General features: G+C 45.7%; 1 protein-coding gene across 5 annotated transcripts in view; it reads left to right on the top strand.

Moving 5' to 3' along the window:
- Positions 1-27,855, top strand: part of TPRA1 (transmembrane protein adipocyte associated 1) — a 510,038-nt gene that overhangs the window by 344,512 nt on the left and 137,671 nt on the right. For all 5 annotated transcript variants that reach the window (XR_011301886.1, XR_011301887.1, XM_069643376.1 and 2 more), the window contains exon 7: positions 8,885-8,964. Coding sequence is in view for 3 of the 5 variants with exons in the window: in XM_069643376.1 (XP_069499477.1) it covers positions 8,885-8,964 (80 nt within the window). In the remaining 2 variants the exon portion in view is untranslated. The remainder of the gene's footprint in view (positions 1-8,884; positions 8,965-27,855) is intronic.

Raw genomic sequence — 27,855 nt, forward strand, 5'->3', positions numbered from 1 at the left:
CCCTGAGGTAACTGGGCGCCAGAGACTTATAGCGATTTTCAACATACCTAGGAATGCCAGAACCACTGTTAAAAAGCCCATCCAAAATGCTGCGGCAAGACTCTTGCTCAGACTACCACAAAGAGAACTGAAAGATTCTCCAACCCGTTGATTATAGTTGTAATATATCGCCAGATCTATTTATGCCCCACTGGTCTGCTACACTTCCTCATTGCAACTGCTCATAACATATAACTCTCAACCTTCCAGATTCCACATTCTCCCTACACATTCTGTATTCCATACCTCACCCTCTGCAATGCTTACATACAAGATGCTACACACATCTCCCTTCTTTACTATTTGAACAAAGACATTTGCAACTATATTAATTCTAACTCTGTATCTATCTAACTAACCACAAAAAATAAATATTACAATATTAAGTAGACAAAATGATGGATTTCCTAGTTGACTTGTTTTGTTAACTAATGGCACATTCATAAACATAACAATATAATAGAATAGTGGGTCAAAGTTTTGACACCGTTTTAACTAACTCATTTTTTGCATAAATAAGACAATTAAGGTAAGAAAGCGATATACTAACTTTTTGCTTTTGAATAGGTATACTACTAATTCACATAGTCTCTTAGGAATTAAGGCCTTCCAGATTTCCTGATGCATAACACTTTCTTTTGAATACCTTTTGATCCTCTCCACACACTCTGCGACCCTTTAGTCTACAATTTCCTTTGAGTAATTAATTGGCTATCTCCCTTCCTCTGAACATTGTCTCTTTCAATCTTGAAGATCCTCTTTCATGTCAGCACATCTAGATATCCGATTTGCATTCTAAACTTTCCCATTAGTAAGTCTTACAGCACCATGCATTTTTTCCACTACTGTAATAGGTTTTGAACGTCTAGAATCTCCATTACCTTTATTGATTGGCCACTTAATACGTTTCCACTCTCCTTCTTTAATAGGTATGTTTTTCTGCCTTCCTAATGTCAAAGCTTTCTTTGTTGAGAATGTATTTGTCTTGAATCTTTTCCTTCACAGGGTTCATGTCAATCTTTGTCTGACGTGTCTGACAAGCTCTGCCCAACCAACCTGGGCACACTCTAGTATTGGGCATTCTCCCACGTAACATCTCGAAAGGAGAAACGGCCATGGTAACATGAGGGGTAAATCTATAGGCACCCACCGTATTCTCTGAAGCCTTTTTCCAATCAGATCCTTCTGACAAAGCTACCTTAATGCTATTTTTGATAACTCTGTTAAATCTCTCCACTATTCTGTTCGTCTCTGGTTGGTCGACAGAACTGGTCTTGTGCTCAATAACATTGGCTTTTAGAAAATCTTTCATCTCCTCAGCCACAAATTGCACACCATTGTCTATTAAAACAGAAGTGGGATATCCCTCTCTTCTAAAAATTTTATCAAGGAATTCAATCACATTTTTTGCACGCACGTTTTTTACCCAAGTAAGTTCTACCCAATGGGATTGCATGTCAACTAGAACTATGCCAGACCGACAAACTCCTTGACGTGTGACGGGCCTACAATATCCAATTCCACTCTCTCCCAAGGCATAGAAGGGATGGACATGAGTCAACGGCTCAACTCTAGCAACGCATCCTTTAGCTGCGTTCTCATAAAAGGCATACCCCCTGAACAGCCTCTTCACTTGTTTATCCATTGCTGGCCACCAGTAATCTGGTCTAATTAACTGTTTGGTCTTGGTCATCCCCTGATGACCTTCATGCGCCAAATCTAAAATGTTCTGTCTTACTTCTGCTGGTGGAAGAATTTTGTCTCCTCTTAAAATCATCCCATCCCCCACGAAGAGCTCATCAATACATACCTAAATAGACCAGATATGGTTCCTCTCCTGATTTCAGAACTCTTCATACCTGCCTCTAACCTTTCTTTTACATCTCTCAAGTCATGGTCAACTACCATTGCATCACACCACTCATTTTCAGACACAACCTCCTGACTAACATTAAGAACTTGTTCATCTTTATCTCCTTCATCACCCTCATCCTCTACAACATTGGTCAGTCTGGACAAGCAATCTGCTGCCTTATTTTTATTGCCTGGCAAATGCTCAACATTCCAGTTACAGTCCTGTAAGTTTTCATCCCATTTCCTAATCCTTGATGAGATTTTGTCTAGACCTTTTGTGGTTAGAATCTCCCTCAAAGGTTTGCGATCAGATCTGATGTTGAAATAACACCCCATAAGAAAGGCCCAAAAAAAATGTATCACCCACTTTATTGCCAGCAATTCTTTTTTTATGGTAGAGTAATTCCTTTCAGCCATTCTTAATACTCTAGACGCAAACACTATGGTAACTTCTTTACTACCATCCTTTTGAGGAAAAAAACACTCCTAACTCATGGTTCTGGCATGCATAGTTAAAACACTCTTTGCTGGAATCAAAAATGCTCAATGTGGGGGCCTTTGTTAAAGCATTTTTGATTTCCTGGAATTCTCTCACATTGCTCACTGCAGACAAATCTTTTTTTTTTTTACCAGTTTTCTCATGTGGTATGATTTGTCTGCTAACCTAGGCACACACTTAGCTTTCTTGGGAATGGCAGAGTATTATGCTATTACTTTCTCTTTATCCGACCGACTCGGAAAATTTATAATATTGTTTATCAAATCAGATTTCGGTTTAATGCCTGCCTCAGATATCGTGTGTCCTAAATACTGGATACTCATTTTTATTGAATTTGCATTCATCTCTGCTCAATGTCAGACCGGCTTTCCTAAAAATGTCCAACACTTTCCTCAAACTATCATCATGCTCTTTGCTGTCCTTCCCATACACCAACACATCATCCTGAAAATACAAAAATCCATCCATGTCTTGAAACTGTTGATACATAATACTTTGTAATACAGCAGCTGATGATATCAGTCAAAATGGCATTCCTTTACATTGAAATAGACCTTCTGGAGTGATAAATGTAGTCACATTCCTAGAGGAAGGGTGAACCACAGTTTGATGATATGCAGATTTTAAATCTAATGAACTCATAACCTTGGCATTCAGTATAGTCCCTAATATTTCACTAATATTGGGCAATGTGTGTCTATCAAGTATTACACATCTGTTGACTGATCTATGCATAATCTGAGTTTGCCATTGGGTTTGTGAACTACTACTAATGGAGGCACCCACTCAGCAGCCTCTATCCTCTCAAAATGACTCCTTGTTTTTCCATAGACAGTAGTTCATCCTTAACAGCAGATCTAATTGCTAAAGGAATATTTCTCAATTTCTGTAATACTGGTCTAGAACCATTTTTAATTCTTTCTTATGCATAAAACCTTTAAGGTTTCCCAGTTCCTCACGAAAAACCTCATGCTGTAATAAATCATTGCGATCTCCTATTGTATACACACTTTGTTCTGCATTGGGGTCAAGCTTTATTTGAAGCCTTTTCTGGTGTGACTAGCTCAAAAGGGGATACCTACCCTTCTTTGACACATATACTTTCCCTCTGGCTGATCTATCCTTAAACTTTAAATTAGACCAGAACCAACCTTGGATATCAATTTTCTTTCCCCCATAAACTACTGGTCTGATGTCTCCAGGATTGAGAACACATTATTTACCATTTTGGTCTCAAAAATATGTTTTGGCAGCAAGGTATATTTGGCTCATGAGTCAATTACCACCCCAACTTCTGCCCTTTCCATTTCAATAACAGCTGTAGGTTTTGTGTCCGCATCTTGATCTTGAATCACCAGAATATTATCTGAATTTATGTCAACGGGACACGTGCAGTCCTCCATTCCTTCACATAAATCCTCAAAACATGCAATGTTTTTACTTCTTGTTCTACAACATAATGTGAAATGTCCTCTTCTATTGCATCTTTTGCATGTTGCCTTGAGAGCAGGACACTTATCGCTGCTCGCAAAATGAGTGAACCTTCCAGATTCATCATTTTCCCTTCACATTCTGTGTTTCCATACCTCACCCTTTGCAATGCTTGCAAATAAGATAATACAAGAACACATCACCCCAGCACTGAAAATGCTACACTGGCTACCAGTAAAAGAGAGAATTAAGTTCAAAACGATGTGCACAACGCACACAGCAGTCTACGACCAAGGAGCAAAGTTACTTAAAAAAAAAAAAATGAACCGTCTACCATCCCACAAAATCACTGAGCAATGGCACTCGCCTCGAACCAAACCATACAAAAAAAGAAAATTCAGAGAATCATCTTTCACCCACCTGGCAACCTTAACCTGGAATAACCTACCAAAAAACATACGCAACACAAGGGATCATCTGGAGTTCAAGAAACTACTAAAAACATGGCTTTGCTACAGATTCAGGCGGCAACATCTAGAAAGCAGGGACCCAGAACAAAACGTGAATCCCCGCGAGGAAACCTCTAACTGGGTCCTCTGTTATCAAAGCGGGGGTGGGTGTGCACCACCCACCAATGTCCACATCTCTCCATCCTAAAGGGAACTTAGATGGGTGAGGAAACCCAACCGGATAGGCAGTGAGGGACCAAAGCATTACCAACCGCAGAGAAGTGGAACTAGCGGAAACCAGCTAGATAAACAAACCACCAAAGTCGCACAAAGGAAGGCTCCCGCTACGCAACATGCCTGCCAAGTAGGCAGACAAACTACAGTACCAAACACACAGGACAACCAAAGAGGGTGCAGAAATGCAAAGACAAAGTGGTAAGAAATTGACAATATTTTTTAAAGAAAAAAACTAACGGTACCTTATAACCTCAACTTTCCGCATACTCACCATAAATTCACACAACCACCTCTCTGCACAGCAATCCGCACACACTTCACCACATTGCAACAACAGACTAGCAACACATAGTCCGACATAACAGCACATGGGAATTTGGCACCGACCCGAAGCGGTCAACAGGACATCACAACTCTCACTTTCCTGTTCTCACTACACTCTATTAATCCACCCTCCTCCCTCCCCCTCACCAAACTGCTTTTCAGATCCGCCGGAGCGTCCCGGGGACCACAGCATTGGTGACAGTGCACCGTACAAATACCTTTAACAAAAGTAACAGTACCCTGTCAGGAGAGTACACCAAGGTTAGAAACGGGACTAAGAAAGCTCGGAGGTAAAGACCCCTCCATGGGTGTGTGAACTAGTAACAATTAATTGCAGAAAGGGAAGAACCAAACCCCTTTGAAATATAAAGGAAATCCAGAGGACTAAGGAAGTAACAAAACTGTGAAACCCTGGCAAGAGAGTTAACCAGTAGGCAGAGGATTGAATTGTGAACCAGTGATAGGTAATGGAAAAGGGAAGAACCATACTCCTTTAAGGATAACTGATATCCAGAAAGTGAAAGATTCAAAAGAACTGTATGCCTAAAGGAGACTCGGTGGGGGGGGGGGGTGGGCTGAATCTTTCCCCTCGAAATTTGAATCAAACATTGGATGAAAAGAGGAACTGCTGTAGGGAGAGCGGGTGAACGATGGAACATGACTTTTCCAGAAGTACCGAGCGGACAGTGTAAGACCAGAAGAGATGGAGAAAGGTAAGACCCCTTTTCTGGTGGAACTTCATTTCCTTTTGTTTTCTGCACTTTAGAACTTTGTTAGCAGCTTTGAAAAACTACAAGTGTATAGCTTACTGGAATCCCCTGTTGCACGTTATATTGAGTATATTGACACAGGATGCAGGACGTTTTATTGGTTTATCATCCTGACGCAAACGTTAATTAATTTTGTTGAGGCAGGGAAACCCCCCATAGACCTAGGGACAGGTAGGATTTCCCCATCCCCTCTTATTATTTTAATAGTAAAAGTTCAATTTCAATCAGCAATCTGTTACTGTGTCCGTGTCTTACTCTTGATCAGTTATAGAACCTATAGAACCTATAACTTCCCTACCAGGTAGGTAGGGCTAGTGCCTCTAAAAGAGTCAATGTTCCGGCAATCTACTGATGGTAGGAGCTTAAAGTCTTAGAAGTCACAGAACAAATAGTAGCAAAGCGGATCTGTGAATAATGGTTCCACAAGAAATGCACTTTAAAACATTGAAGGTGGTGAAAATAAGTTGGGGCACTCTCCCTATCTTTCCACAATAGGGATTACCATGAGGGATGGGTGGGGCTTTTGCCAGAACTCCACCAATCGCAACCAGGCAAGAGAGATTTTGGAGAGGACTTTGCACCCATACGAAAGAAAAAATACCAGGAAGGCCCCCCTTCATGCAGGAAAGCAGCAGCTATCGGAGGACTAGTCTTAGTCGGAACTCTGAATGACAACCAATGCTCGGCAGATCCCTAGGACACTTTTGAAGGTTTCTCCTAACAAGATATTTGGGCAACTGTCCACACTTGTTTTTTCCACCAGCCAATGGGTTGAGGTATTGCCAAGGGTCCTCTGTGGATCGTTGCAGTGCAGAGAGGTAGAACTTCACCAGGACTTGGCAGGACTTCTCCTTTTATCCTAAATTTGAGCGAGAGGCTGCCCCAGCTCACCACTGGCAGGGATCTGCACCTTACAACCTGGAAAAGACTGTCCAATCATGGACAGCCTGTTGCCTCACATCTGCCCAGTAACAAACATCCACCACTTTGACCAGGAAAATCAAGTCCGAGTCCAGGAAAAGGCGCACCTGAAAAGGCATAAATAGCAAAAGGACAAGATGGCGTTTAGGACGGAGCGAAGAATACGTAGCGCTACTAGTTTGTGTATATGTGGTGTATGATATTTTATTTGTATCTTGCTCATTCCAAAGTGTTTCAGAGCGCGACGAGACAAGGGAGGTGAACAAGGAGGACACAAACAACAATCTTACTGTGGATGTGTAGACATCCATTAGTCTGAATGGGGGGGAGGTTATCACCACTAAATGGCCCTGCTAACAACCCACAACTCAGCACAGATTACAGGAGGGAGACCCCTAGCACACCACAAGGCATGACACTGACAGGGATATGTGCCACAGATGGCCAAAACTGAGGGGGTACGATAAAGTATCACCACTAACCAACCCTACTAAAAAACTCATCTCTCTGCTTACACCTCTCAAACTCTAAACAAAACACAACCATACCCCTACAGCGCAACAAACCGCACGCAATTCAGTACACCACAAAAACAAACCACACATATCCTCGCACCACAGTACATGACAACTACAGAGCAAAAATGAACACATACGCTCAGTTAACTGTGTAAACCGAACTGAAGTTGCTAACAGCACATCACAACTATCTTTTTATTTCCCTGGTCAGTCCTACTAACTTACCTTACGCTCTTGCTTTTCAGCTCCGCGAAGGGACCTCTCTGGTGGTGATAGTGCGCGGTATAAATATTCTTTAATACAACGAAAGGTGATGTGTGCGGGTATAGTAAAACAACCGAATCTTGCAAAGAGAAAGGGTCCCCAAGCCATGGTGACCATAAGGGCTGACCAGTGCGCCAAAAGAGATGAGCTCAGCAAGGAAGGGAAAGTAAGAGTTTACATTGATGTTACTAGTGGGGAAAACTGCAAAAAGAAAACCTTTCCTAACATTGAGCAATTTGGTGATTTTAGAATGGATCTGTGATTTTTCTTTATTCGTTTTCTATTTTAGAATAATCAGTGCAACTCACGCTTGGCATTAGGAACACAATGCTGATTTTTGTATCTGCTTTGGCTTCTGTGATATAATGGTTTCTTGTGGGGTTGATGAGTGTACTGGGATCTGTACTAGCCAAGGACCGTTTTTGCCTGATCAGGTCTACCTTTTTGAGGTGGCTATTATGGACTGTACATGAGTGTTTTATTTTTCGGTTTTTTTAAATCCTATTTTCCTCCCTCCATATGGTTTCATGCTTAGTATTGCTCTTAGAATGAGCACTCCTATAATGTACTGTTTCGTGTTTTGATTCTGTGACAAAATTTGTATGTACTTAATGTTGTCTAAAATCCCTTTTCTCCCCCCTCTTGAGTATTTTAAGGTGTGTAGGGTGGTATTCTGCCACCAAGTAGTTATCCTGATCAGGTTTTAGGGTTGCAAAGTGAATTTTCTAAGGCTCTTTAATGGTTTTACAATGCCACTTGTGTGTATTATTTCATACTACATACTGATGTGCTTCTATTTTCTTTGTAATACTTTAATGAATTGTGTAAACATTTTTAATTTCATTTGTGCAGTGTCTTTTCTTGTGTGATCTCTTGTGCCTTAATGTATCTAACTGCCAGCCCATACCCTTATAAGACTCGTGCATGAGTGCTCTGCTACATTACCCATTGACAGAGTTTGAGTCTGACTTTTGGGACACACTATTTTCCTATCGCAGCCCTCACCAGAGCACTGTCAATATCAACCAAACCAATTCAATTATCGGAAACTTATGATATCCCAATGTGGATTTTGGGGCATTTAGGAAAGAAGAAATGCTGTAGTACTAGCTTATGTTTCTTGCTAGCGAATCAAATATTCTGCAGCTCCCTTTTAATCAGGCTTTCCCAAGTATAACCACATGCTATCGAGGTACCCAACTATGAGTAGTGAAGGTGATTACTTGTAAAGACCTTAAATATGGGCCCTTTTAGGCCTTTTACAGCAAACTAAAAGGAATAGTCTAGCAGTGGCTTATCTAGGGAGTTGCCTGGGGTGACGCGTGCTACCCCTGGAATCGAATTTGCCACCCCATTATCCTAAACTATAATCATTAGATGTATGTGCACTCGTACTTCATGCCACCCCTTCATAAGTCAGTGCCCCGCTTGTGCCACCCCAGTCAAAAGTCTAGACATACTACTGCAGTTTAGAATCATATATGACTTGGCAGTCGGACTAAGTTAATGTCAACCACAGTCTCTTTTTTGTTGCTTCTTATCCAGTTTCTAACCGTTGTTTTTATCCGATTCTTTAAGGTCACCTTGAAAGCAAGTCTAGTGTGAAGCGAATCTTGGCAATCACCACAGTATTATCACTTGCATACTCTGTAACGCAGGTAGGCTGCACTTAATCTCTATTTAATGTTTGCACAGGACCAAACCGGGGATCAGACGTGTTGTGGTAGTATTTGATCATTTTATGTGCCAGCATTAATAGATGACCTATTGTGCAAGGGGGATGTAATGTTCAAATCGGATTGGTTAGTGTGCATTTGATCGTAATGTGAGGCAAGAAAATAATTGTCACTATATCATCCATTCATGCCATTTGAATTTCTGGGACGACCATGTCACTCAAAGAGTAAAAAGCTAAGCAAAATGGATACAAATAGGCGTATATGCATTTCCAGAGAGATTCCAACTTAGGTTTCACATTGACGTCTGTGAACCTTATTGCTGAAATACCGCTCTACAACTAATGCCTTATTGTTTTCAATGTCTGTTTTACTTTCTTTCCCTGATTCACCATCTTTTCGCTGTCATCAGATCAATAATTGCAGCAGGGTTCAGAGTGGCAGCAGCATTGGGTACTTCTGCTGTGTCAGACACAGGCTCCTCTACACTGGCCTCTAAAGAAATGGTGTCCTATCGCTATACTGGCCCCTCCTGAAATTGGAGAAAAGGACACTTTAAACTAATTTTATTAACCCTCTGTTGGCACTACAACCACTAACAATAATAGGGGGAGTAACCTGACAAGAAAGGAAAGCCAAACCTAAATTGGACAGAGCGACAAGGTGTACAACTCGGGGATAGTATACTGACACAGAGGTACAATTAGTCCACACATCCCTCTAGAAAATATATCATACTGAAATGTATATATATTCAGTGAAAAAGTGTTGTTAAAAGGACATTATGGTTACAAGTAAAACCGAAAAACCCTTGAAATTCGCAAGTTATGGTATGCTAAGCAACCATACCTTGCACCACCACTGTGCACTGCTAGGACTAAGACACAGGACATGAAAGATGACATTACAAATGTCATTGACATCACTGACATCACATAAATGGGCCACTTGTGTTTTTTCACTGACGGTGAGAATTTCAAAAAATGTAAAAGGTGCTATATATCTAGACATTAACCATGTTGTATGGCAGTGGTCTTCAAACTTTTTTGGCCAGGGCCCCCCTGAGCAAAATTTGGGCAGGTCGGGACCCCCCAGAAATGCCAAATGGACAGTATATATTGCGCGCCGTCACCTGCTCCCATCAAAGTCGCTGGGCTCCCTCATCCCACTCCTACCCAGTCGCTGGTCTCTCCCCACCCCATCACACACCCAGGGCTCTCCCCACTCTGCTCCCATCACTATCCCATGGTTCCCGCCCATTGTGCTCCCACCATAGTCCCTCGGTTCCCCCATCCCGTTCCCAACACAGTCTGAGGGCCAGTGGCGGCTGGTGAATCTTTTTTAAGTGGAGGGGCATTAAGGGGAGGTTCGGGGGGGTTTCCCCCTGTGAATTTTTTTTTAAATAATAGGTTAAAATGTTGCATTGTAGAGCATACTTTTAACAAAAAATGGGTAAATAGCCAAACAGTTTGCAATTGTTGCTGGGAGTCCAGGGGGCAGGCATTGATATTTTATTTCTATCGCGCTCGTACACAAGTGTTTCAGAGTGTGACAAGGCAAGGAAGGGGAACAGAGGAGAATAAAACAGCGATCTTACTAGGCCCAGTGACATTGAGAACGCGCAAGTGTGAGGGGAAAAGTGCATGGAAGGGGGGAGAAGTGGAAAGTGCGAAGCAGAGGAGAAACAGATAAATAACAATAAATAAATAATAAAGGCAACAAACAGTGGTAGTGCAGCCAGCAATTTGCAAGTGCTACGTTTAAGGCAGCAGACAGGGTAGGTCTGATAAGTGCAGGAAGAAAGATGGTTCTCCTCAAGTTTTAGAGTGGCAGGGCGCTGTTCCAGAGGGAGGCCCCAGCCGAAGACGGAGATCTACCCCCAGCTTGTTTCTTTGATAAACGACTGACCCTGAGGGAGTTGGAGGTAGAGGAGTGAAGAGCTCGAGAGGGGAGGTATTTGCGGAGGAATAGCTGAAGGTATTTTGGACCGAGGCCCCAGAAAGCCTTGTGGACAAGGCAGAGGGTTTTGAATGATAGATGTCCGGTAAAAAGATACCATCCCTGTCCCCTGGGCCCCACTGGTCCTAACACAATGAACATGATTATGTGTATATGCAAGGCGCTGCACATTCATACAGCAATCACTCTATCATTCACATGAGCATCCATCACCATACACTCACTCATAACGCATCCATACACATGTTTAAATAAAAACAATGAACATAAACGTACCTTCTGCATTGGCCTGTGTGTGGGTGCTGCTCCAGCTGCTCTGTCCGTATGTGCGAGGAGGCGCAGGAGCTCCCCCTCGGACATACAGACATGCAGTGCCCCAGCCAGCATTTCCAATGAGCTATGCAATGCTGGCGAAGCAAAACGCCCCAGCACTTGCATGGCTCAGTGAGCATGTGCGGCTGGGGAACTAAACTGATCTGTCAAAGGGAAACAGTGTTTCCCTTTGACAGTTCAGCCAGCCCAGGAGCACTCCATTAGCTGGATAAAGCAGCTGAGGGAGTGCTCACTGTTTCACTGGGCTGGCTCCTTAGCTCCTCCATAATGGGTGAGGGGCCACTATGCAGTTAGTAATGTTGACCATTGTTGCTGAATATATCACAATTTACTTACATTTTAACACAAAGCACCCCTTTGGGTACTATTGAAACAGTGGGCTTCATAACTACTCTGGCGGTAGCTGTGCCGGTAAAACCGGCACGGCTGCCACTGGAGTTGCATCCGGGTCTGGCACCCGCGAATGGGCAATTACTAGGTCATGCCGAGTTAGGCGGACATGATAATTGCCCTTTCGAAGGTGCCGGTAGATCCCCATTCCCATTTGAGCCCCATATGGCTCAAATGGGAAGGGGGAGCTCGGATGCACCGGCACCGTTAATAACGGTGCCGGTGCATCCGACGAGCTGAGGTCAGACCTGGCGGGGGCTGTCAAGCACCCACGAGCACAACTCTTACTATGGCGGAACGGTAGCAACGGTGCCGGTAGCTTACCAGCACCGTTGTTACTGGTCCGCCATAGTAGTAATGAGGCCCAGTCTGTGACTAAAGGAATGAATATCCATTTACAACTGTGGGCCACTTTTTCATTGTTGCCTGAGACAGTTTCATGCTTCAGCCCGCCCATGTGGGCCACCCCTGCCCATTTCTTCCAATCTAAAAAAAAAAAAAAATCTTTTTTCACGCTGAGCTCTCAGGGCCCCCCTGGGATGCACCCGCGGACCCCTAGGGGGTCGCGACCCACAGTTTGAATACCACTGTTGTATGGTCTTAATAAAAGTACTTTCTATAGGGTTTGGCTTCAGCACATGGTGCACATACATGGAGACCTCAAACACAATTCATTTGTGTATATGATAATGTACTCTGATGTTGTCATTTTCTGTTGATGTTGTTTCTTTCCTCCTTACTGGAGTTTCTGCGTGTGCCTCAGATTCCAATGCAGTGTCTCTTTATATGTATTGTTTGTACTAACACAAGTGTGTAGTAAATCTTCTATTGTTAGCTATTCATTTCCAGTTTAAAATTAGACCAAATTGTGATAGCCTTGCATTAATTATTTTACTAACTAATATTACCAGATTAAAAATACTAAACTTCTGTGGTGCATGCTGAACCCATTTCCTATATGTATGCATTATTAGGTTGTTTTCTTAACAAGAACACTCCAATATAACATTTTGTTTAAATGAGTACATTTTTTAATACACTAAGTATTTCATGAGAGGTCCCCCGATCATCCGTAATATGTTGCTACCAACATTGTACACACAACCCCTTCTAGCAACTATTCATCAGATTTAATTTGATATGTAATGTCATCAATGACCTCTATGTCATCTTTCATTACCTGGGTGTTAGTCTTTGCAGTGCACGGTGGTGGTGCAAGTTATGGTTGCGTAGCTTACCATAACTGGCGAAATTCAAAGGTTTTTCGGTTTTACTTGTAAACATAAGGTATTTTTAGCAATGTTTTTTCACTGAATTTCATGGGTTTTTACCAGCGCACCCTAATTTGCTACAACTTCCTAATATTCTACTTACCCTTAATATAGCAGCATTTTCGGGCCGATCTAGAAAATTTCACCTTAAAAATGTGCCCTTCCCCACTTTCTAGCAACATTTTAACACTTCGCTGAACTTTCTGCAACTTTTTTGCACCGTTGTCTGTTCGCTGATGTTCGCAACCGTGTGATGTAATCGCAGACTTTCTGGACAGTATTACTTGAGCACGTGTACACAGCGTGATGATGTGTTTGCAAATTGGTCCACACTTTGTGAATGGGTCCTGTGCTTTGCTAACAGTTCGAAACTGCATTTTCAGCTGATCTAGGAAGTTTCAAGCTGAAAATGTACCCTAGCACAGCTTCTAGACATTTACTTACTGATTTTCCATCTGCAATATAGGAGAGAACACATGCTTGGAAGAATATTAGCACAGCTGCTATTTAACTTCATAAATGGCATCAGCCATGGCTATTCCTCCTCCCCAGGAGCCAACAACACCACCACCAGTTGGAGGGCCTGCACAACGGAAAAAGCGTAATGATGTAGAAAAGAATCGAGAGGACCAGGAAGATCAGATAGAGGAAATACCTACTTCCAGCACCCAGAGAGGATCATGGGTGTGGCGGTTCTTTACTACTGTTGTGGATGTACCAAGTTGAAATGTACTGTCGCAGACAACTTGGGCAGTACTCCTACGGGCCCATCACCATGCGCCGTCGCACATAATCCAACCATCGGAATGCTCTGAGAAAGGCTGTTCTTTTCTCAGGAAGTAGTAGGCTGCCTTCTCTACCTCATCTTTCTCAACCAATACTACCACCACACGGGCTAATCCTGTGGGGCACAAAACCCCACCAGCTACCTTGCAAGCCATAAAAGAGGCTGGTGTTCCATATCTTTCCAAGACAACAGTAATCTGCAACACGCCACACTGCAGGGGCGGGGAGCAGTTTTGAAGTTCTCTCAAGGCTGTAATCAAGGAGCATGAGAAACACTGTCCCTATCTTAGATTTAACGCATACCCAACATCTTCCCCTGTCCACCTGCCCCTCCATATCTGTGGTTATGATATGATAGGGCATTTATAACGCGCCTATACAGAAGTGTTTCGAGGCGCGACGAGGCAAGGGGTGGGGGGAACAAAGGGAGGACAGATAACGATCCTACTAGGCCAGGTGTCATTCAGATTGCGCAAGTGCATGGGAAGGGGGGGAAGGAAAAGTGCGTGGGGGGGAAGGGAGAGGGGAAGTGCAGTACATTGGAAGTGGAATAAATAAGATAAATAAAACACATAAAACAGCTAGCTGGTGGCAAGTGCAAGGAAGTGCAGGCATAAGTGCTGGAAGGGGGTCTGAAGGGGGATACAGAAAAAACGGTCCCCAAGTGCAGGGGTTGCCAGGGAGGCAGTGCAGGTGGGCAGTTGACAGGGCCTGGGCCAGAGATCAGAAAAGGGAGGCCAGGTAACCAGTGCAATTTCAGTCAGGAATTCAGCAAGGGAGGGGAGGAGAGAAAGCAGAAGCAACGAGGAAGGTTTTGAGTTGTTTCCGGAACCGGAGATGGTTCACCTCGAGGAGTTTCAGGGAGGCAGGAAGGCTGTTCCAGAGAGAGGCCCCTACCGAAGAGAGTGATCTGCCACCAACTCGTTGCTTGGAGAAGCGACTGACCCTGAGGGAGTTGGAGGCAGATGAGCGAAGAGCTTGAGAAGGAAGATATTTAGCAAGAGAGTTGAAGTTATTGTGGCCCCAGACCCCAGAAGACCTTGTGTACAATGCAGATGGTTTTGAATTTAATCCTCACAGCCACTGCAGAGATTTCAGTCCTGGAGAGATACGATCCGTGGGCTTGAGGCAAGGACAAGTCTCGCAGTCCTGTTATAGATAAGTTGCAGAGGGCGGAGAGTGGAGGCAGGAAGATTTAGATAGAGGCTGTTACAGTAGTCCAGCTTGGAGAGGACCAGGGATCTGGAGACAGTGAGCTTCTGGGGGGAAGGAGAGGAAAGGAAGAATACCTCCAAGGAGGTGCAGCTGGTAGTGTGACTTCTTAGAGACTTCAGAGATGTGAGGGGAGAAGGAGAGTGCAGAGTCGAAGATGACCCTGAGGTTTATAGCCTTGCAGGTGGGAGTGGGAGGAGGGCCAAGAGAGGCCGGCCAGAGAGCTGCAGGGAAGTAGGGAGTGGGTGTGCAGATGAGTAGAATCTCAGTCTTACTGGCATTAAGGCAGAGGTCGTTGGCGGCACACCATTCCTGGATGGCAGACAGTCAGAGATGAGGGGAGGGAAGGAGAGGAGGAGGAGGAGGAGGTGGAGGCCGAGGGTAGCCTGAAAATGAGCTCGGTATCATCCGCATAGCACTAAAAGTTGGGACAGAGCGCGGCGATGCGGTGGGCAAGGAGTGCCAGGTATGGGTTGAACAGCCAGGGAGAGAGGTTAGATCCCTGGGGGACACCACAGGTAGAGAAAAAGATGTCGGAGAGGAAGGACCCAAGTTGGACCTGGGAGGGTCGGTCGGAGAGGAAAGAAGTTCCCTTGTTTCCCTCCACACCTTACTTCCTGGCTTTTCCTGCAAACAAAATTTAAATAAAAATAAAAAAACACAAAAAATATCCTTTACGAACCACCTTCCACTTAATAAGTAGAAGTAAAAATAAGCGTATAGACTCATCTATTTTACATTTTTCAGTGTAGTAGACTCAATAAGATTCTCTGACTTTCCCATTAGCATTTTCTACCATGCTACTGGAAATAAGACAATTCTGTACTAGAGAAAAATAAAAATCACAAACTATTTTCTGTCCCAAATACTTTTCTCTACCATAAATAATTACCATAATCCATGGACCTTCATGACTATCCGAGATCTCTGCCGTCTCCTCTCCAGGCCATACATCATTAAAAAACCTGGATTGCCTGTGTACGCCATCGCACATGAAAGCCCATTTACCCTTTTTACTATTATGTTTGTAACACTCCCTCATTACCTGCTTTCAAACAGTCAAACATCTATCCATCAATCAGTTCAGAAAACTCTACATATAACCTCATTAACATATTAAACTTCCACACACCCAACTGCCACTTAAGAATGTTCTAGAAATCTTTTGCATCTGTATTTCCCTTGCTTATCCAAAATAATTGAACACACTGCTGCTATAAATTGCACATATGTATTGTGCAGTAAGAGAATTGCATGAATGGAAAGGGTAGTAGGGATTGCCAAGTGATAATAGGAGCCCAGAAGGAAAGTGCCTAATTGGAAGGCCTCTGGCCAACTGCTGGGGCAGAGGAGTCCCATGGGTAGGGTACACAGCTGCCAGGGCAGTGCCGAAGGGGCGCAGGGGAGGGTGTGTACTGGTGTCAACTAGATGAAGGGCCTGGAACATGTGAAGTTCATGAGGGACCAAGCCACCAATCTCAGTGGCCGTGGTATGAGTTGGCAGGGAAGGGATTAAGTAAAACGGGAAGGGGGTTTCCGGGATTTAAGGAATATAAGAGGAGCAGGAAGGCTGTTTCAAAGAGAGGCACCGGCCAAACAGACACATGCCTCCCGCGCTCTGTTAAAAAAAACGCTTGACAAGCAAAGAATGGAGTTAGAGGATCGGCGGGCTCTAGCAGGGCAGTATTTATGGAGACAAAGTTGGAGATATTGTAGTCTCAGGCTCTAGAAAGCCTTGTCAATGATGCAGATCATCTAGAATGTCATCCTTGCACCACCAGGAGCCAATGTACACATTTTAGGGCTGCATCGATACGATCCCTGGGCTTGTGGCTAAGGTTAAGTCTTGCAACCCTATTCTAAATTAGCCGAATGGGGCATAGACCACAAAGGGGGAGGTTAAGAAAGAGGCTGTTGCACTAGACCAGCATACACAGGACCAGGACTCTAGAGACGTTGAGCTTCTGTGGGAAGGTGAGAAACAGTAGCATGCCCATAAGGAGGTGAAGCTGAAAGTGAGCTTACCTATAATTACTGTACATTTATTCCTATACTATGTGTTGCCAGTGGCCTACGGCCATGCCCCCAAAAATCTGGCCACTGGCCACAACCACCTCATTATAATTAAACCATATAACAAGTACGTACAATACACCTTCAAATAACACCCATATCCCCCTGCCATCGAAATGATGCCTGCGGGCACTAAAATTGACCACAGACTCAGCAGCACCTGCAAACTCCTTTTTAACCTATATAAACAGCTCCATGTCAACTTTATTCCACTCCCCCGACCCTTTCCAGGCCCTCCTTTCTACCACCAAATAACCCCAAATGTATTTTGCAGACTCTTCTCACTGCGCTGTCCGCAGTCAGTGGAGATGCCCGCGGACTCTGTGGCACCTGCAAACCCCTCTTTTCATCTATAAAAACGGCTCCATGGCAACTTTAATCCATTCTCCCACCCTTTCCAGGCCATCTTTCCGCCACCAAATAACCCCACATTTATTTTACAGACTCTTTTCTCACCACACTCTCTGCAGACAATGACGGTTGTCCGCGGAAAACATAACTGTTTAAAAAAAGGATGCACCTCTCGTATTTAGTGGGTTGTATTTTCTCTAGTGTGAGCGTCCAGGGGCTTTCATACATTTGGTGACCTCAACGTCATCCCAGCGACCCCTGCAACATCAGGATTCCAGACCGCTTCTCTGAAGGGGCCACGCCCACTGTAAGGAACTCATGGTGGCAACGGTAAAGACAGACCCAAGTGATCACCGTTCATGGGTGTATATTGAACAATGTTTGCAGTGTGGAAAAATGCCTAAACTAAACCTACATCTAATCTGGGAGCAAGCAGCAACCAGCAAATGAAAATAAGGCAGTCTTAGTGCTGTTGTGTAAAAAATAAAAGGGCCTATACTAAGAAACCTATTGCCAAACCTTACAACACAGATACAGAAGGGTGTGGGATAGTTCTCAAGAAAAGAAAGAAGTATTCACAAATAATATGTCATGATGTGTACGCCTGGGTCTTCCTTCCCCATGTTTTGAGCACAAGGTAAGACAGGGTCTTGAAGCACAGCACACACTCGAGCTCTCCCAGCATGAGTCGACTGATCCACTTGTAACTATCGGGACCGTCGATGGCCAAGTCTCGTTGCTCTTGAAAGTCTCTTGCCTCCGAGGGCCTGACGTATTCAAAAACAAAGCAAAACTTCCTTCAACAAGTTGTCTCCTGGTTTTACTTAGGGTGAGGATTTTCTACCACTTGGTCCCCCTTTCCTGGGCGCTGAGCTCTATTCCTTGTGGTGTTGGGCAATCGGTTTTCAACCCTCAGATCTCCTTCTTCCGGTCTTGGATCCTAAAACAGTTCATATCGATATCCAGGCCTTTGGGGTTGTGGTTTCCTGGTCCCACGGGCCCGATAGGTGTATCACAAAAAAACAACAAACAAACACAAAATTCTGGTCTATGTATTTCTCTGACGATGGTTTTACCCCTGGGTCCCCCTCTTCCGGGCGCTGACCCTTCACAAATTGCATTCCATAAATCAAATAAGAGTTCCTGGACTTTGGGTGATGACTTCACCCGTGGATCTCCCTCTTTCGGGCTCGGACCCCTCGCGACTGTTGGCCTCCCTCCACCAGGTTCACTATGGCTTCTCTAGCATTTGCTAATCGTAATGTCTCTTTAAACAATTCCAGTGGACATCCCTCAGCTGGGTTCATTTTTGTCAACACACTGTTTCTTGAGACTTTTTGCCCCCTTCTCGTCAGCATCCCTCGGCCGGGTTCACACTTCCTAACTTCGTCTTTACATTCACTTTCAATGTGTTCAGGATTCACTTCCGTTGCTTTCTCATGTGGTGGGATTCACTTCCCTTGCTTTTTTTTTTATAGTTCGTAGATCAAAGGATTTCAACTATACAGGGATTTTGGTTGAGCTCCTGTATGACCACTTTGACCTATCTTTGTGGCTCTCCTATGGCCTTCTGGTTTATGTAGTTTTACTCAGATGGGGATCGAGCAGAGTTTCTCGGAGCAGCACCCACGTGGTGCCGGTCTCCTTCTGCAGTTGGTCTCCCCTTTACAATTTTACAGTTCTTTGAACGTTCTCACTTTACCACTTTGCAACTTTCATTCACCACAGCTCTTCACTCGACTCACTAGCTGTGATGAACCGCTTGGCTTTCCTCTTTACTGGAGTCCAAGCCAGTACCACAGAAGCAGTGGTCTCCCACGCTCCGGCTTATCAGCGTTGATATGCTCAGTCTACCGTTGACATCTGCTGCAGCACACTTGGGCAATTGTCCTCGGTCTTTGTTTCTCTCGGAGCAGGGTTTTTTGTCGAAAAGGGCAAGGTCTTATCTCTCCTCGTCAGCCTCTCGATATTTGCTGCCTTTTTCTTCCTCTTGAACTGCCTGGTCTGGATAGCTGTCTGGTTGTGTGGTCTGCCTTGCTCGTCCTGTGCTCTCTTGCTCCACCTTTTCCCTGTTGGGAAGGGAAAGGGCCATCAGGTGTGTGTGTGATTCTGATTAATTGCCTGACCCTTGTATTGGGACATGTCAGGTAAACTCCTCTGGTGTTAGTCCGTTCTCTGGTGTGTCGTGCAAAAGTGTTTGGGTCAGAAAGAGGGGCAGTGGTTTTCAATATCCTACATGGTAGGATGGGGAAAAGGTGTTGAATGAAGGGGGATACCGCGTCTCACCCATCGGTGTCCCACTCCGCGAGGACCACCCATCCAGGTGATCCTCCCTCACTGGTCCACCCCCAGGATCTGTATCCAATGGCGATGGTCTTGTCCAGGCCACCTGAATGGCAGACCCCCGGGAACTAGCTAGGGAGACACCTTTAGGATTCTCACACCACCTACAATGACCAGTCCCAAGCATGCAAATTGTAGAGGTGTGAAGGAGCCCTTTCACAGAATTCCTGTCTGATGTTTGGAGCGGGGCGCAGCTCCTGGGAGAGTGCAGGCCATTATTGGGACCCTGTGACAGAGGACCTTGGGTGAACACGCATACGTGAGTACACCCCTTGAAAGGGATAATCAGGAAGGGTAGGGTGTGTGGGGGAGTGCGGTATGTATGCAAGAGGAGTATGGTAGGGGCGAAATTTACTTTTTATTCTTATTTTTGGGTAATTTAACCCCTTTTTGGGTAATTTAACCCCTTAACTGCCAATGGTGTACCATGCTGTGCCTCCACCCCAGCCAAGCCCTTTTTTGGTGTTTTCGTTATGTCGCCATTAAATCCCTTTTAACATTTTTGTTACATGTGATATCTCTGCCAAATTTGTCCCCTTTTTTTCCCACCCGCCAGCGGTCATAACGCCACCAAGGAATCCTAGTTTGCTGTATGGGGGTGAGTGAAAATAACCAAAAAGGTAGCAAATGTTTTTCAGAATGTGACAATCAAATGATGCACAAAGAACCCTATGGGTTTTTCCTTGTAAGAGCTAGGAACAAATGGTTTGCTCTGCTGAATTCGCTATTTTCCGGGCTTTCAAGAACAGATTGATTGTAAACCAAAAAAACATTTTTATAAGGTTACCTTCAGTTTTGTGAGAGGTAAGCGATTTTGCCCTTTTTTCAAATAGGATATGTGTGGACGGAATGGAAGAGGAGGATATGAAAGCTGTATGGGAAGACAGAAAGGCATACATTTCTGAAAAGTAGACCGAATTCCAAGTTCAGGAAGTGATGATTTGCGCAGGTCAGGCAACAACTATGTAGGCAAAATTCCCATAGTTTGGGGAAAAATTGGAAAAATTATAGATAAAAAGGTATGTGCTGGACATGGTTGGACCTGTAAGGTAATGGCTTCTGTGAATATTGAGAAAAGCAATGCCCCGCTACAATCCAGCAAATCTTCCAGTTAGGAAATCGTGCATATTTTTTTTTTCCATAACATTTTATTGGGTTTTACAAGTATACACAACATATTCGATAATAGTGCCAATACAATAATGCAATTCACGCCAGGGGATAGGCTTTTCCGGTGGCTAATGCTCTGTCCTTATTTGTCCATGTCCATGCCTTTTCACGTTGCCAGGGCGGGCCTACATGCTTTGGGTTCTCCCCTCCTGCTTCTTTAGCTTAGTAGAGCGGGCTGCCTTGGAGCCATCTGGTCAGTGGAGGTCTTCTAGTGAGAGCTGGAAACTTTGCTTCGTAGTCCATCAATGGAGCCCAGATATTTAGGGCACTGTTCAGGAAGCCTGATCGAATTGCTGTGACCTTTTCAGCGACGGCTATGTCCCAGCATTTGGACCACCATAATGCTACTGAGGGTCCATCTTCCTTTTTCTTCATTCTACCTCGTGTAGTTGGGGTTGTTAGAGAGAGTTCCAGTGCTGTTAACTCTCTGGTGCATTTTTCCCTAACTCCTCTGTGGGACAGCAAGTGCCGAATTTGAGCATAGTGGAATCTTTCCCGCTCACCCACTCCGAATTTTGTCTTGCACCTCTCGAACGCTACAGGAATTCCCTCTTCCAGGATGTCACTTGTTTTTAGTAATCCTCCCTCCTTCCAAGGTTCGAAGCCAAGCGGGGGATTGCCTGGTGAGTATTCGGGGTTGTTCCAGATGGGGGTAAGGGAACCCAGTGCACCCCGGATGCCCCATTTCCAGGCTGCGGCTTTCCAACTGTGAACGATTGTGATTGTTGCGGACAGGGGACCGCTGTTTGCTTGACGAATTCCTGTAAAGTTTTGCAAAGATGCCAAGACGGGACCCGGGATATGAGTCGGTAATGCTGTACAGTAGTACAGCCACCTGGGGATTATATTAATTTTTATGGCTGTAATCCGCCCGAGCCAGGAGATTTCTTGGGCCTTCCATCGCTCTAGGTAATTTGGGAATTCGTTGATTAACTGCGGGAAGTTGCTTGAGTACAAGCGTGATGGGTCTTTATTGATTTGTACCCCAAGGTATTCAATTGCTCCTTTTGCCCATGGGTTCGGCATTAGGGGGTTAAGGCTGATTCTTTCTTGCTTGGGGAGATTAATTGCTAGGGCTGAGGATTTGTCCAAATTGACCGTGAACCCAGAGATTGCTCCGAATTCCTTGATTTCCTCCCAGAGGGCCCCCAGAGACGTCGCCAGGTTTGATGCTGTTACTAGCACGTCGTCCGCATATAAAGCGACTTTATATTCGTGGTCTCCCACAGTGATCCCCTTTATCCTCATGTTCTGCCTGATTCTCGCCGCAAAGGGCTCCATGGATAGAGCGAAAATCAGGGGTGAGAGTGGGCAGCCCTGCCTAGTGCCCCTAGATATGCGTATTGCCTCGGACCTGGTGCCGTTCACCCGTAATTGTGTGGTGGGAGTTTGATAATTGGCCATTACCCATGTTATGAAGTTTGGGCCGAAGCCGTAGTGCTCTAACACACCCCAGATGTACCCCCAGTCCGACAAATCAAAGGATTTATGTGCGTCCAAGGATATGACTGCTGTTCCCACGCCCAGCCTATGAGCGCTTTCAATGATGTCTATCGTCCGCCTTGTACTATCATGGGTCCCCCTCCCCGGGATAAATCCCGTTTGATCACGGTCCATCAAGCTCAGGAGAGTCGTCCCTAGTCTACTGGCTAGGATCTTTGCGAAAATGTTCCCATCATTGTTCAGTAGTGTGCCACTATCCAACACGGTAAGAGGTATCCAACACGGGGTCTTTCCCAGCTTTGTGTAGCAGCACTGCGAGTGACTCTGCCATTGAATTGGTGACCGATTTCGATGACAGGAAGGAGTTGAATAGCGCTGACATCTGCGGTGCTAGTATGCTCGGATATTTTTTATAGAAGTTTGCGGATAGTCCGTCTGGGCCCGGCACAGTGGTTTTGAGGGATTGAATGGCTTTGAGGATTTCGGTAGTGATAGGAGATTCTAGGGATGCTAGCTGGGCTTCGTTTTGAGGGCAGATAGTTTGCAAGTACTCTGGCAGGCTGTCTAGCACTGTGGGTTGCCCTGACATATCTTTATGATGCCTCACCAGTTCGCTGATTTTATCTGCTTCAGAGTAGTGTATCTTACCGTCGACTCCCACCAGTTTGAGGATATTGTTCCTACTGTGGACCTTTTTCAATTTTTGCGCCAATACTCTGTTCGCCTTATTCCCTTTGCTATAATAGAACTGTCTTGTGAAGGCTAGTGATTTGGCCGTCCGGTCGGCCCAGTGCATTTCTAGTGCTATTTTGGCTTTCCTCTGGGCCCTTTCTGTTTTCCTGGAGCTGCGGGATTTCAGCTCTGCATCCCAGTGTTTTACCTTTTCCTCCAGTTTAGCTGCAGCAATCTTCGAGATCCGTCTGTGTTCTGCCCCTGAGCTGATTAGGGATCCTCTGACCACTGCTTTCATAGCGTCCCAGACAATATTGATGGGGGAGTCATCAGTCGTGTTCTCCTTGAAATAGTTGGTTATTGTATCGCCAATTTCAGTCCTGATGCACTCCTCTAGCAGTAGAGAATCGTTCAATTTCCAATGTCTCTGAGTGGGGTGCCTTTGGCCAGATATGACGAGGTTCGCGGAAACTGGGGCGTGATCAGAAATCATGCATGTGTGGATTTCTGTTTTATTTAAACAAGGGTATAGGACCCCGGAGACTAGTAAGAGATCTATTCTTGAGAACCCTTTGTGTGCACAGGAATAGTGGGTGTAGCCCATTGATGTTCCGTTAAATAGCCTCCCAAGCATCGACCGATTCATTTTCCCTGAGCAGCTTTGCCAGGGATATTGCTTGCGTGAAGTCTGCATATGTGGGCGGCAGAGTTTTGTCCACTTGGAGGTTTGGCGTAGTTTTGAAATCCCCACCCATAATTAGGTGCCCTTCCTGAAAGGATAAGATGGTCGGAATTAAGTCGGAGATAAATTTGCTTTGGGCGTGTTGGGACCATAGATTGTAATAATAGTAATAGGGAGTTCCTCAAATAGCCCCTTAAGTAGGAGGAAGCGGCCTCCCGGGTCTCTTCTCACCGTGATCTTTTATAAGGGGACCCTGTCACTCAGCAATATTGCCACCCCTCTTTTCTTGTCTCAAGACGTGGCAAAGTAAGCTTTTTTATATCTGCTGAATCTGAGCCGGTGTTCATCTTCCTGTAGTAAGTGGGTTTCTTGGAGAAGGACGATGTCTCCGGCTAATCCCAACCTATGTTCAACTGATCTGCGCTTCCTTCAGGAATTCAGGCCTTGGACGTTCCATGAGAGGATTACTATCTCGCTCGTGGCAGCCATCCCCTCGATCTTTGGCATTGGCTATGGTAAACTCTGTGTCCCCTGCTGACTCCTGCTTCTGTGAGTGCGGGGCAAAGCCGCTTCATTGGCATAGCGCAGGCAATGATGTTGATGCAACGTGTTGTGAAGTTGGCTGAGAAGACGGACCATGTGCGTCCCGACTCTGTGCTTTGAGCTTGTCCCTCTTTGTCCCCCTCCAACCTCCATGCCCTCCCTTCTTGGCTTAGTAGGGAAAACCTCATCCTACTGCCAATGGGAAACTGGTGGCCAACTGGGCCGCCGAAACAAAATACGGTGGAGCTCGAACATTGCTCGCACACTGCAACTAAGAGTAGGCTCCTTTTACGAGGGATCCGGATTGCTGTAAAGTTGCTGATTCTGAGAGGGCTGTCAATCCCCCCCCCCCCCTCATCGGGAATCGTGAGTATCGTGGAGCCCACGGAGCTTGGTTTGGCCATTGATATTGCTGCTGTTCGTAATGCTTCACAAAACAAGCATTACCACAAGCCAAAAAACGAAGCCATGGTACACATTACTTCTATGCTGACGGCCTAAACAGATGTACTTAGTATGTGTAAATAAGGAAAACAAATGTGATGTGATGAACAATGGCAAGCATACATTTCTTGAAAGAGCTTTTGAAGGGTAGGTGACTTGTGCAGGTTACAAAAGCGTATAATGCCTAAAGCAGCAACTAAATGTAGGTCACGTTTGGGAAATGAAAGGGTTGTGTAACAAAGTGCAGCAACAGATGTATGAAAATGTTATGAAAAGCAAGAGAAAACAAAGGTCCTGCCTTCCCACATTCCCACAGGTGTTCTGACGAAAACGGTACCTCACATGTGGGGGTGCACCTACCTGGGCACAAAGGGAAAAGGCTAAACGACTGGTAACCCCAAGTGTTTCGGCAGAGCAGATTTTGCAGGAATTTGCTCTTGTAGGCAACCTACAGATTTGGGCCTGGGGTGTCACAGCCACCAAGGAAAACAGTGAACCTCATGCATTTCTGAAATGAAGACATCTGTGGGAATCCACAGAGGTGTGACTTGCGCAAATCGCCCCAGAATGTATAACCCACAAGCCCCGGCAAAGACATTTTCAGACATTTCCCACCTCCACACCACCGAAACACGCTGCCAACAGGACATGTCCTACCTTCCCATGTTCCCACAGGTGTTCTGACGAAAACGGTACCTCACATGTGGGGTGCACCTACCTGGGCACAAAGGGAAAAGGCTAAACCACTGTTAATCCCATGCATTTCGGAAAAGAAGACACCTATGAAAATCCAAAGAGGTCTGACTTGCGCGAATCGCCCCAGAATTTATTGCCCACAATCCCCAGCAAAGTCTGAAATTTAGGAAAAAAACCCACAATTTTCAGACATTTCCCACCTGGAAACTACTGAAACACGCCGGCAACAACACATGTCCTACCTTTCCACATTCCCACAGGTGTCCGATTGAAAACAGTACCTCACATGTGTGGGTGCACGTACCTGGCCGGAAAAGAAAATTAATAGTTACAGTAGTGACTAACTTACTCTTACTCCATAGTCCCCTTCCCTCAATACTGCATGGGCGTCCCTTCCTAGGGACGGGAGACGGAACCTTTATTCCCAGAAAAAAACTTCGAGGGGATTGTGTCCTCCGACGTATTCCAAATCTATGACAGTAATGTCCAGAGCTGTGCTGCTTTGGAACATTTTTGGCAGAGGGCGTCCTGTATTGATGCCGTCGATCCCATGTCCCTCGAGGGCCTCCGTCGAGGGTCGACGTCACCGGATGTTATATATAGGATGCCCGTAGCCTCAGATCCGTTTTTTCTGCAAATGTGTTTGCTTTGGAATCTCGGCCCGCTCGATTCTTCTCTTCGAAAGAGGGGGAGGAAAGGGATTGTTTTCTGGCCCTAGTGCAAGACGGCAAGGATGGTATGTGCGAATCCCTTCAGTCAGTCGGGTTTGGACACGGCAGATAGTGTCAGCCGGTCCATGGCTGCGAGCACCGTGATACAAAGGTTTGCGTGGTTGCGGAAGGCGGGTTTTGCCCCCGATGTGCAATCCCATCTTCTGAACATGCCCTTTGACGCTGTTCATTTGTTTGGCAGCATGGCTGACGAGAGCCTTCAGAGGTTGCAGACCTCCAAAGCTGCAGCAAAGTCTTTGAGCGCTGCAGTGGGACAACCTCTGCCTTTTCGTCGTGGGGGACAGCAATGGAGGGGATGTTCCTTTCAGTACTGCTCCTCGTTTGGTAGATCGAGAGGGGTTGGCAGTCAAAGGGGTCAGCGTAAAAGTACCCGTGGTGGTCGGGGAAATCGTGGTGCCAAAGCCGCTCCGGCAGTTGCCTCTTTCCCATCAGGCGCTGCCGCAGCCGCTACATCTCAGTCATAAGGCCATGTCCCATGTTTCGCTAGTTGGGGGCAGGCTAGCAAAGCATCTCGGAGAATGGCGAGCCATTACTTCAGATGTGTGGGTTTTGGATACCATAGCCCACGGCTACTGCCTTCCCTTCCTTCAGCGGCCTCACGACAATCCACCGGGGAAGCTCTTTGAAGCACCCGGATCTGCTCCTTGCGCAGGAAATCCTATCCCTGCTGGAGAAAGGCGCCATAGAACTGGTGCCTGTGCCGTAGAGGAACAAGGGATGGTATTCCCCATATTTTTTGATTCCCAAGAAAGACGGAGGGTTGAGACCCATCATGGACTTGCGTTGGTTGAACAAACTTCTCAGGAAGGAAAAGTTCAAGATGGTCACTCTTTCTCAAGTCTCAACTACAGGATTGGTTGGTGTCTCTGAACCTCAAGGATGCTTACTTTCATGTGCCGATTCATCCCAAGCACAGGAAGTACCTGAGGTTCGCGGCTGGTGACTCGCACTTTGTTTCGGGTCCTGCCGTTCGAATTGACCTCCACCACAAGGTTCTTCGCCAAGCTGATGGTGGTGGTGGTGGCAGCGTACCTCAGGAGAGAAGGGGATTCACGTCTAACCCTACCTGGACGATTGGTTGATCAGGGCGCGCTCTCCTGAGCAAGCCCTGGATCATCTGTCCGTCACTGGCCATTCCATTCACAAGCAGGGCTTTTCCCTCAATTTAAAGAAGTCCCATTTGACACCTTCCCAGCGGCTCCAATACATCGGAGCAGTGCTCGACACGTCCCTGGGGCAGTTTTCGCCTGCAGATGGTGGACAAGTTTCAACATGCCCAGAGTCTCGCGGCTTTCGAATTCTTAAGGTTGCTCGGCCTCATGGCATCCTGCATTTTTCTGGTGCCGGAGGCCAGACTGCGGATGAGATCTCTGCAATGGGCTCTCAAACTGCAGTGGTCCCAGTTCTCGGGCAAGATGTCGGATCCCGTTCAGATTCCAATCTCGGTCGCACAGGGTCTTCTGTGGTGGGCCGACTAAAGGAACCTACTTAAGGGGGGAACCGTTTTGGCAGCCATGGCCGGAGGTGACGATTGTGATGGATGCTTCCCTCACAGGAAGTGGTGCTCATGCCAACGAGCTGACCGTCAGCGGTCGTTGGTCTCCGTCGGAGTCCAGACTCCACGACAACCTGTTAGAGCTGAGAGCCATCGGGCTTGCCCTGAAGGCTTTTCTGCCGACTGTACGGGGAAAAAGTGGACTGATCATGACGGACAACACAGTGGCCTTGCATTACCTCAACAAAAAAAGGGGGGGGCAGGGTCACTCCTGTTGTG

The sequence above is a fragment of the Ambystoma mexicanum genome, chromosome 2p, assembly GCF_040938575.1.
Source record: "Ambystoma mexicanum isolate Mex_15411 chromosome 2p, UKY_AmexF1_1, whole genome shotgun sequence".
Classification (NCBI taxonomy): Eukaryota; Metazoa; Chordata; class Amphibia; order Caudata; family Ambystomatidae; genus Ambystoma; species Ambystoma mexicanum.